Here is a 12,043-nt window from a genome sequence, read left to right as displayed (position 1 = left end):
GAAATTTTCAACTTTTATAGCTAAGGATTAAAAATTTAAAACAAGGTCCCACGTAAATTAGATTATATATAAATTACTTTATTCACAATAATATCATCAAATATACTTAGTAATATCATAAGCTGACTGACCGTTTTCGCTCAGAATCGTTTTTCTAATACAATGAAATAATATCATTGAGTTCAAATTTAACACCATTCATTACAGTGATCCACTTACCCACTTTTTTTTTATAAGCTTAATGCTAACCAAAAATTTGGAATTTTGACAACATTTATCAAATTTAAAATTTAATAATGATTTTGTATTTAAAAATGTATAAAATGTCTAACTTTTGTAGCTAAGGACTGAACATTTAAAACAATGTTCCACGTAAGTAGGTATCCTAGGATAACAGCTATAACCAAAAAATCTCAAAAATATAAAAACACAGTTATTTTCTATAGTTATTTTATTATCAAAGTTGGACGAAATTACATATAAAATATAATGTAACAATTTTAGTTATTTTGTTGCAATTTCATAATATTAATTCAACTTACTGGCTACCGTATTAATAATAAGCAATAATAATACAAATACCTATATAGTATAAAATATCCACATTGATTAACCATCTCCGCTCAGAATCGTTTTTCGTATACAATGATATTATATCATTGGATTCAAATTTAACACCATCCATTACAGTGACCTACTTGTAATCTACTGTACAGCAGAGCGATATCCACTTATCCACTTTTTTGTTTTAGGAAAAAAATGTTCAAAAGGTCTATTGTAAACTCGGCCCCTGTTTTTTTTCAGGTAAAAATAATTTAGGTGTAAACTGGGCCCGGGGTTTTTTCAAGTAAAAATGATAGAGTGTAAACTCAGCCTGAATAAAAATATAATACCTATGTATAATATTTTTGAGAACAATTTAGAGGACACCATGTGGAGGTGATAATCATTATCCTCTAAAAATTATTTTCATATTTTTATTCATAGTATGGAGTTTGTTATATAAATGTAGAATTCACTAAAATTGTGAAAAAATCTAAGTAATATATTTCAGTATTAAAAAATATAAGTAAAATGTATCTATGTAAAATTATAAGTGTACAAAAGTGTACAAATATAATTAAAACTGTAGCGCAACAGTTAATAATGTAAGGTTATAATATAAATCTATTTTTTAAGTAAAAAGCCATGACGTGTTTGATGTACCCATTCACTCACCGATAAATACACACCAATACATAGGTACTATTCTTTAACAACAAATTGTTCCGTTTATTATATTTTATTGGTCAAAATAATTATCGGACCGAGTTTACAACCTTCCTTTTTTTATCATTTTAAATTTCCGGGCCGAGTTTACAACCTTCCTTTTTTTATCATTTTAAATTTCCGGGCCGATTTTACAACAAAAAAGGTAACCGCGGGCCCAGTTTACATTTACCCAAGCGACACTCACTCGCCCACCTTTTATTTGTTTTTAGGAAAGCTGAAAGACATTTGAGTGGTCTAAGCCCTTCCCCGCAGATTCCACATATGTTGGAACATTGCAGAATAAAAATAAAAATCTGGATATTGTCTATAATATAATTTACTATTAAAAATTGAGATCATGTTTAAATAATTATATTAAAGGCGACGACTACAATAATATCCACGGGGGTAAATGGTCCACCGAAAATCTAAAATTGTACTTAACCAGTACACGAGGTGAAAAACGTACTCGTAAACTGTTCGATGACATATCATGGATAATTGTGCACTCGTTGAAGGCTGCTCGTAGTGTCATGTCTCACGATACACATTGTTTTGAATGCTATGGCTATGATATTATTGTGGACGAAGACCTCAAACCTTGGTTGATCGAAGTGAACTCGTCACCGTCGCTCACGTGTACAACTTCCAGTGATCACATACTGAAATCAAAACTTATCGACAGCATCGTGTCCGTTGTTTTGCCATCATCAGGTCGGTCCTACCACTTAGACAAAGAAAACTTAGGAATCTATAAAAATACTTTTAAAAAAAACAATATATTTTGTATCCCTTTTATATTTTTAATTCATAAATATTTTACTTTCAACACACGGTAATCGTAAACAATAGTATATTATGACTATTGACTATATGTTTATATTATGGACTCTACAATATACTATATAGATAGTGTATATACAAGGTTACGGTGTAACAGAAAAATTGGAAAAAAAAATTATGCTAGTTAAACGCATGACAACAATAAAATTATCAAAATTATAATGATAAAGAATATACTCATATTATCAATATTTTGAAAAAAAATACGTTTTAAAATGACTACAAAAATATTTTGATATTTTAAAAATTCTAAAAATAAATTACTTGACTTAGATACCTAAATGTTTTTACCATCAAAATCATTCTTATAATCAGATTTATAAAAAGGCTATTTTGAAATTTTTTAAAATAATTTTAATCAATTTTTAAAATTTTTATTTTCAGTTTCAAAAAATAAAAATGAAAACATTTACATTTTAAATATAGCGTAAGTGTTATAAATGATATAAAATAAATTAAATATTGATTATAACAAAAGTTATTGCATTAGTCAGTTTTTTCTGTTACACTGTAACTTAGGCACCTATATAATATTAAGTATTAACATCAAACTATTTAAGGTTTACACATTACGATTATAAACCATATCTATTAAACTAATAATTTTACAATCTAATAATAATTTTTATAGGAATTCCAAACTGCCGGTGGGATAAAAATCCATCACCAGAATCACTAGTAAACTTTGACGTTTTGATCGATGAACTGATGTAAACAGTAAATTAAAAGTCTCCTATATGTAATATAAACTATAAATAAGTATGTATCTACCTACCTACCTAGTTAAATACATATTTGTAATTATTATTCTATAAATAAACCGATATAGTTTTTTATTTTTTAATATTTGTATCTTAACCGTGAATTTATTTTGAGTATTGGCCCGTAACCGAATGATAAAAATAATAATTATTATGTGAGATATGGATGCATGGACGAAATTATAATATAGTACCTATATGCTTACATAGTTTTAACGCGGAATGAAATTGTTGTACGAATTAAATAATAATACCTACATGATATAGAGTGTCTATAATAATAGTAAATAACAATGAGTTTTGATCTTCAGAAAAGTTTTTATTACACGTTTTACAGAAATATATCATGTTTAACATATTATTATTATAGCCATCGTGGGGCAGAAGAAATCGTATTATCAATATCTATATTATATACCTATTATAATACTGATATTATCATTATACACGCGTACGACAGAAATAGAGAAGAATATCGCGTCCAATACAACAGGGAAGTACATATTATTGTATTTAACATTGTCATTCGTATTGTATGTATAATGTATATATTATTATATTATGTATCCGTTCATTTCAGTTTCATATACATGTCTTCGATCTGCGGCGCGAAGTACGACCTAACCTGGGGACGTTTCATTTTGAACGTAGGCGTCAACAGTCCGTTTTGCACAGAAAAAGGATCCGGATGTAGATAGACGTCTTTCACCTTAAACAAAATAATGCGTTTACGATTAATTGATTGGTTGGACTAATTTACGTATCTATATACAGTATAAACAATACACATTACGCACACTGATAAGTGATAAATAAATAATAATAATCAAACGTAGTAAGAACTAAGAATAACAAATAAAATGATATAATATTTAATAATAACGAATAAACCAGTACTTGTTCGAATGACTTAAGACCACCGTCTTTTCCCCAAGCCGTCATGTCATCCATAATGAGCTTTTTGACCTCGGGGTTCGCGCACAATACTGACAGAGTACCGGATATGCCATTCTCGTGCGCCCAAGTTTTAATAACGTCCACCATGGGAACCACTATGGCTATGATGCACGACTAAAACGGTAAAACCATAAAAATAACGTAAAGTATCTTTGCACTCAAATATAAAATTATTTTAATGTAACCTTAGACGAGACATTTTTTATTTATACCTACCTAAAGAAAGTTGCATGATTAGTAATTACTATACATATATTATTATACTATAATATTGTGATGGACAACATCATTAATTAACCTTGTATGAAAAATATTGCCTAGTTAAGGCGACTAAAATGCTTAAAAATATTTTTAAATAGATCTAAAAATATTCAAATGATTATTTTTGAATTACTGCCCACTTTTTTATAGTTAGTTTCGATTTTTGTCTTTAAACCTTTCATATTTTTAATTAATTTAAACAGCTATTTAATAAAATGTCAGTTGGTTGAACCCATACAGACTTAAAAGTAATGTTTTAATTCTTGAAAGATATCTAAACTTCATAAAAGACAATTATGTTATTATTTACACTTAAAAGTTTAAATAGTCTTTAGACTTTAACACTATAGCATGTTGTATGTATAAACATTTACATTTTACCGAGTTGGGAGATAGCCAACTATATGATAAATTAAACTTAAATATTTGTATTTTAACATATAATTTGTACTAAATAATAAACATAATAATTTTAGTACACGGCTATTCATATTATCATACAAATAATTCAACTTTTAAAAATCTATTAAGGTTGTTAAAAATCATAATAGGTAGATATTATAAGCAAAGTAGGACTAGGTAGATTCAATTATTAAATAAAATTTATTTTAATAAACTTTGCACAGTTATGGTTTAGCGTCTGGCACTTTTATTATGCCACGAATCATGACATTACCTATATTATATTTAATTTTATAAATTTGGAAGTAAATCCACTATAACTATATATAAAAAATGTACTATTATAAAAAACATAGTTTTAAAAACAGTTTAAATATAACATGTGAGAATTAATTAATATTATTATAGTAGAAGTGGATTTAAGATTAAAATTATTGTCGGAACAAAAATAAGAGGGTTCTCGTGCAAAACGTATCCGTACCCCATACACGTGGCATATATCTTTTGCAAAATTTTTTCGCTGTAATTTAGGTTACCAAATGGCAAATATACGTGGGAGCCACGTTGGCAATTCCTGACTAAACGACCGTTAAATCCACCACTGGTAGCCGGTAGGCAAAGCTGGGCAAGTTAATGAAAATAATTCACTCAAGTTAAGTTAAGTTAAGAGGACACAAGATCGATAAGTTAAAAGTTAACAGTTAACAAATTATTAATTTAACTCGATAAGTTAAAAGTTAATATAGAAAAAAATATTTACTTAACTTAGTTTAAAAAAAGTGAATATATTTTTTTTTAAATAGTATGTAAATCACATAAAGAGTGAATGTGTCTTTTAAGTTTCTAATTTATAAATTAGAAAAACAATTTTATTAAACTTTTATCATAATGTACACTGTATAGTGTATACCCTTTTACTTTTCTATTATTTACTAATTTAAACTATACTAATCTCAAATTAATAATTTAGCAAATATATTTTTTATATCATATAGCAGTTGAATAATATAAGTTATAATATAACATTAAAACATAACAATTGTCCATTTATAATTTAAAATTATTAATTTTTTAAAAACATTTATAATTGCAACTCGTATAATATATAATTTACAACTTAATAAAATATATGAATATACACAAAATTATGTTATCAAGAAAAAGAACAGAAATGTTTGTGTTTTTGTGTTGGATTATTTTATACTGACATAGTAATATTTACGTATAAACGAAAAATTTCAAAACGTTTTTAACTTGATGGATTTTTTTAAAATCAACTGAGAAAAGTTAAGTTATTTCAACTGTAAATTAAACTAGTTAAGTTCATAAGTTGATTAGAAAATAAACTAACTAGTTAAGTTAAAAAGTTGAAAAAAAATTAACTTTTTAACTTAAATTTAATTTTTTAATGCCCACCTTTGCCGGTAGGTATAGGTAATTCAATGTAAGCAATCAAAATGCTTATAAAATATTAATTACGTAGGTATTAAATACATTTAAAAATAATTAATAAAAACAGCTTTAATTTAATTTTACTACTTGTGTTAATAGCGTATGTATAGGCCGTATTTTATAATTACAAAATAAGTTATAATAGATATATGCGAAAATATCTTCAGTTATTATGCAATTATACTAGGTACCTATCAAAAGTCAATTTCATTTTTGCTTTAAGTTACTCTAAGTTCTAACTTCTAATTTGCTTTCGAGAAACATTTAAATAGTGATTAACAGTTGATATAAATTACCTTTAAGGATTCTCCGTGGACAAATACTTGATGCACATATTGACTTTTATGATAAATTGTTTCAATCTTTTCTGGAACAATATATTCGCCTTGAGAGAGTTTAAATATATGTCTCTTGCGATCGATTATTTTAAGTGTGCCGTTCTGAAAAAAAAAAAATAATACTTATTATTAAATAAATAATAGATACCTATTAATTATTAGTTATTACAAACTTCGCATAAATAAATATATAGGTACATTAAGAATGAAAGATAAATAACTTATAAATATATAATGTATCTTTGACACTCACAGAAAGCCACATTCCAATGTCTCCGGTATGATGCCACCCGTGATCGTCGAACGAAACGGCATCAGGATCTTTAAAGTACCCTTGAAAAATGTTAGACCCTTTTACGCAAATTTCACCTTGGTTAGACGTCGCGTAATATTCCATTTCCGGTACGTCAGCCAGTTTAATCAAGTTACAAGCTATTGGTGGTCCTACGTGCTCTGTGTGCATATCGCCTTGGATCGACAGCGTTATGGGCGCCGTACACTCGGTTTGGCCGTATCCCTCTACCACCTGATATACACAATAACGTAGGTACGCTAGTTGCTAATATAACACGTGCTACACGAAAATATTTTTTTGTTGGCTTTACTCACTATACATCCAAGTGCACATCTCATGAAAGTTAAAACGTTACCGGCCATCGGGGCTGAGCCAGTGATCATCAATCTCAGGCGTCCGCCCATGTTCTTCTGCAAAGTGCCAAACACCAACCGGTCCCAGATACTGTTCTTCCGGATAATGCCTCTAAAAAAAAAAAAAAACAAGCACAGAGTAAAGCGACAAGATCATTTGAACGATAGTAGAATTAGGAGACAAACCAAACTTTTTAATTTCGTTTTCTTTCGACCGAAGCGCCATGTTGAACATGACGCGTTTGAAAAACCGTGGAACAATGTTCGCCATTTCCGTCTCATAGATTCTGTTGAGCAGACGAGGGACACTAGGCATAATCGTCGGTTTCAATACCTTCATATCTTCAAACAGAAACTTGATATTTCCATTGTAAAAACCGACCGAACCGCCGACCAAATACATGCCGTTCTGTGGGCACGGACATTATCAACGTTAGACGGGACGTGTGAGTCGTTCAAGTATTCATTGTATACCTACTTCACAACACCTTTCCAACATGTGAGCTAAAGGCAAGTACGAGATCATCACGTCACCCACACTCGGCCTGTATTGGGAAAGTTGCACTAGGACGGCACTGACAGCTGCCACTACGTTGCCGTGGGTCAGCATCACTCCTTTGGGCAATCCCGTGGTGCCCGAAGTGTAGCATATTGTGCACAAATCAGTAGGTTTTGGAGGCTGTTTACAGACAAGCAAATTATGTGTACAGACTAATTCGAGTCAAAATGTCAGATCGATATATTGATTATAATAATTAAACTCTGTTGCTATATTTTCAGAGAAGATATTTGTTTTAGATTTTAATACGTGTTATTGTGTTAATGATCAATACGTGTACCTACATGTTTTTTTTCTAAATATAATATTTTTAGTTAGAGAAAAAAAAAGAAATTTATTCTCAATTTTTAATTCGTACTCCTAATTAGTTATTGTAACTAGATTTGGTTTCAGTAATTCACTAATTCAGAAAACAGATGGAACAAACTAGGTATACCTATACAGTATATAAATATAATAAGTTTTTTTATCTGGGTCATTTATTTGAATACCTTCCAACATAAATACAGGGCCATATTTAGGTTTTGTAATTTGAAGAATTTCGTAAAAATTTAAACTTTTAAATCTTATAAAAAAGAATTATTATGACTGTATATTATCGATATTGTAACATGAATATTGTGAATATATTTTTGCTACAAGGTACACATCATTTTTTTTCTGACCGATATCAATTTGGTATGAAAATATTTGTTTATTTTATGAAGATTGTGCATAGGTATTTTATAAAATTAAATTTCAAAAACATATCCATGATTCAATGTATTCCAAGTATATATTTTTTTTTTGTGTATTGAGAAAATATCAAGTTTTGTTTAATTATAACATATGAAAAACTTATTCCTCACCTTTTATTAATATTTACCCCATAACAAAAATTGTATCATACATAAAAATTAATAAAAACCAAAATAAATATATTTTAAAAATTATTTCACTGTAGAAAATGATTTATGATAATATGATATGATATTATGATATAAATGATTGATTTATGATAAATACAAACAAATGGTCATAACTCATAAGTTATGTCTCATGACACAACGTAATTAAAGTTTAATTATTTAAATGTTTACCTGTTCTGGATACGTTTTAGATGCTCCAGCTTTCTCCACTTCTTCGAAAGTTAATAATTCTACACCACGGTTCTTGGCTTTCTGGCTAGTCGATGGTCGGGCACCGCGGATGACAATTATCCGCCGAAGACACTTTGGCGATCTATCCAATAGCTGATTGCATTTATCGTCCGTGTCGACCACCACCACTGATATTTCCGCTAAGTTATCACATAGATACCACGTCAGACGATTAACCATATTCAAATTCAACCCCCCTTATCCATCTTAACGGTAATTAACTCACTGTGTTCACATAATTCCACACGAAATACATAATAATACTAAAAATACCTTGGTTTATAATGAATGAACAAGCTTCTGGGCCCAATGTATCGTAAAGTGGTACAACCACCATAGAAAAACAATAAGCCGCTTGTTCTGTTAAAATCCATTCGGGACAATTTTGACTAAATATTCCAAGGAAAATCTGGTTAGCTTTCGGAAAACCAAGACCTAATAGACCTGAACCGAAATTTCGAGCTCGAAGTAATGTTTCGTTGTAATGAATCCATTGAAATGGTTTACTGATATTTTCACGCCAGCCTAGGCACTTCCCATTGTCTAAAATACATGAGAAATAAGTTAGTTTATTATAATAGTTTATAATACATTGCGAATTATGGGCGATAATATATATCACTTGAAACTTTTGCGCCTTTCCGAAACGTCTCGTACAAGGTCCTAGCATCTGGTGCTATATTGCTTAAAAATTTTCCTTCTATGCCTTCTTTATAAAATTTTGAAACGTGCACAATTTCTGGTCCCTAAAAATAAATATTATATTTTGATAAAGTTTTACAAATGATTGAGAGTTAGTATTAGATAACTATTCGAATCAATAATAGGAAAATTCGAAAATGACTCACTATTTTGTTCCAAAAACATAAGAATAAACAAAAATAGGTATAAAGCCACCTTATGAAATTTTTATTTTATAATGATAATTATTTTTTTTATGACTTTTACTGCGTGTTTACGTAAAGTGTTTGTTTTATTTTACGTATATTTAATAATATTTTTTTTTTATAATAATAAGTAGGTATTTGAGTAAATATATTTAAAAACTTCCTGAATGGATGTATTTGTATCTGTATTTAAATATAAAAATTAATTACGAAATAACTGTAATATGTTACAAACAATTTGGCAATGTCGCATCCAATTTCACACACAATCGTACGCTTTTGAATATTCAAAATCATGTTTGTTATTCCGGCACTGCGCGCAATCGTATACCCTAAAAGGTAAAACGCCCACAATCCTACTCCGCTGTACTTATTAGTGATTGTTTTCTTTATTCGATACTAATGATACTAGGTATACATAATATGATAAAATACCAGAGTATTTAAAATGTTTTATATTGAAAAATACATATTTTTATTATATATCTAACGTGTAGAATAATTTGTTTGTTATAACAATAAAGTAATTTGATAAATTCAGATTTCAAACACTACTTTTAATTCAATTTTATTTGAATCGTATGAGGTCACATATTTAAAAATGTAAAAATATTTCAAGACATTTTGTGAAATCAGCGAAAAATTCCAAAATCTTTTAATCGTTTTAAATTAGTATGGTTTGGGTAGGGAGGTACCATTTTATTGTTATTTATTATTTTTTTTAATTTTTGGTTACCTATATATACTGATATGTCGTGAGTAGTTGTATTCCAGTGTTCGTATTAACCTCGGTATTAACCATTAGGTATCTATATGTAAAACCAGGTTGAATTAAAAAAATTCTCTTGTAAGTTTTAGGTAATAAATAACTTTTGTTTATGTATTAAAGACTAGGTATACCTAGTAATATATACATATTACATTCCTACGTCATACAATATAGAAATACGTATTCCCTGCAGCATCTAGACGCGAGTCTGGGACATGGTCGTCGTATATAAACGCCGTGCTGTTCTGACGCTGCACGGGAAAAGTACCTTTATAGATATTAGATACATTAATAATAGTATTATATAATTTATGGTGATTATTAAAAGAGGTGATCCAAAAAAATAGCTTGTTTTTTTCCGTAATTGTAACTTAATATCTGTATGTATAAAAATAAGTGTGCATTTTGAATACATTTTATAACTCAAGATTCACTTAACCGATTTCGATAAAAAATTCAGGGAATATTGAGATTGATATTTAAATGGTTTCTGTAAAGTTTATACGCTATGCAATAAGTAGTTCTGGAGTTATGGCCTCTTAAGTGCACACCTGGTGACATGGCCAAAAACGACAACAAAATGTATTAAATATATTTTTATTCATCGAATTTTAGTACGGTTAGGTTAAGTTAGGATTTTATATTAACTAATTATATTAATCCACCGTAGGTGGTATTAAGTAAAAACGACAAACTTGGTATAACTTTGATACTCTAGAGTTAAATCATAAACTTACGTATAAACAGCTCGGGGTCCGCGATCTACCGCAGGTAGATTGCCTACCTGATAATATACTTACTGCTGCGAACCAGAATTTTTATTCCGGGCAATGGAAGAGTTAAGATAAGTTTTGAACAACATACACCGAATATTAAATAACAATTTGAACAAAGTTTGAGTCATTAGAGTTGGTACATTTAACCAATGGTGGGCAAGCTAATGAAAATAATTAACTGTGGAAAGTTAAGTTAATTCAATTAAATTACCTTCAGTTAAGTTAAAAGTTAACAAAAAAATAAAATTTAACTAGTTAAGTTAAAAGTTAAGATGGAAAATAAAGTTAACTTATCTCAGTTAAAAAAAGTTAGTTTTTTTTTTTAAGTCATAATATTCATAATTCATCAATTGCCCTAGTATTTTGATTTGTACGGATATTTACCAAGACGCTTAGCACTGTGCAAACATAAAACTTAAAATTATTATTATATTTCATTGTTAGCAGAAACTTATAAGTTATAGTTTAACTTATAAACTTTAAATTATACTAAACTTGTTAGAGTCTAGAGAAGATATTGATTATTAGTAGTAGTATACATTTTACTGTAATCTTCTATCCTAGTTAGACTTACAATGAATAATGATAATAGTATAATATCTACCAAAAATTGTTTCCATATTTATTTTGATAACGTTATTTTCTAATCTCATACGTTTGCTTGTATTTATAACGAATACGGCAATATAAATTATAATTTATAAATATCTCGGACCACTTTTTCTTTTGTCCATTGGAATTATTGTCGTATTTACCAGAAACCAGTATTTGTTATTGATATAATGATTTCCATTTTAAGACTATGATATTTAGTTTTAAACCTGTTTTTAGGAATTGGAGAGTTAGATAAAACAAAAATCGGATTATTCAATACCGAGTAGATCATTAAATATTAGAATTCGTGAAAATAGCCAGTCCATACAATGGATAGTGGGCTCAGAACCAAAAGGTGGTATCTCAAAATATCAAATTGTTCAGGAGAGCCATTTTAAACTATTTT

General features: G+C 28.7%; 2 protein-coding genes across 2 annotated transcripts in view; one reads left to right on the top strand and one right to left on the bottom strand.

Moving 5' to 3' along the window:
- Positions 1 to 2,196, top strand: part of LOC103308816 (probable tubulin polyglutamylase TTLL1) — a 6,723-nt gene extending 4,527 nt beyond the window's left edge. The window contains exon 4 of the mRNA XM_029489168.1: positions 1,633 to 2,196. Coding sequence (XP_029345028.1) covers positions 1,633 to 2,090 — 458 coding nt within the window. The 3' untranslated portion in view covers positions 2,091 to 2,196. The remainder of the gene's footprint in view (positions 1 to 1,632) is intronic.
- Positions 2,197 to 3,153: 957 nt separating this feature from the next.
- The window catches only part of LOC100159821 (long-chain-fatty-acid--CoA ligase 5), a 21,279-nt gene continuing 12,389 nt past the window's right edge, over positions 3,154 to 12,043 (bottom strand). Inside the window, exons 2-11 of the mRNA XM_001949263.5 lie at positions 9,234 to 9,357; positions 8,885 to 9,154; positions 8,552 to 8,751; positions 7,392 to 7,592; positions 7,105 to 7,322; positions 6,875 to 7,025; positions 6,519 to 6,791; positions 6,224 to 6,367; positions 3,753 to 3,926; positions 3,154 to 3,564 (exon numbers count right to left, since the gene is read on the bottom strand). Coding sequence (XP_001949298.1) covers positions 3,427 to 3,564; positions 3,753 to 3,926; positions 6,224 to 6,367; positions 6,519 to 6,791; positions 6,875 to 7,025; positions 7,105 to 7,322; positions 7,392 to 7,592; positions 8,552 to 8,751; positions 8,885 to 9,154; positions 9,234 to 9,357 — 1,893 coding nt within the window. The 3' untranslated portion in view covers positions 3,154 to 3,426. The remainder of the gene's footprint in view (positions 3,565 to 3,752; positions 3,927 to 6,223; positions 6,368 to 6,518; positions 6,792 to 6,874; positions 7,026 to 7,104; positions 7,323 to 7,391; positions 7,593 to 8,551; positions 8,752 to 8,884; positions 9,155 to 9,233; positions 9,358 to 12,043) is intronic.

This window comes from Acyrthosiphon pisum, chromosome A2 (genome assembly GCF_005508785.2).
Source record: "Acyrthosiphon pisum isolate AL4f chromosome A2, pea_aphid_22Mar2018_4r6ur, whole genome shotgun sequence".
Lineage (NCBI taxonomy): Eukaryota > Metazoa > Arthropoda > Insecta > Hemiptera > Aphididae > Acyrthosiphon > Acyrthosiphon pisum.
This window is presented reverse-complemented; position numbering and strand designations above follow the sequence as displayed.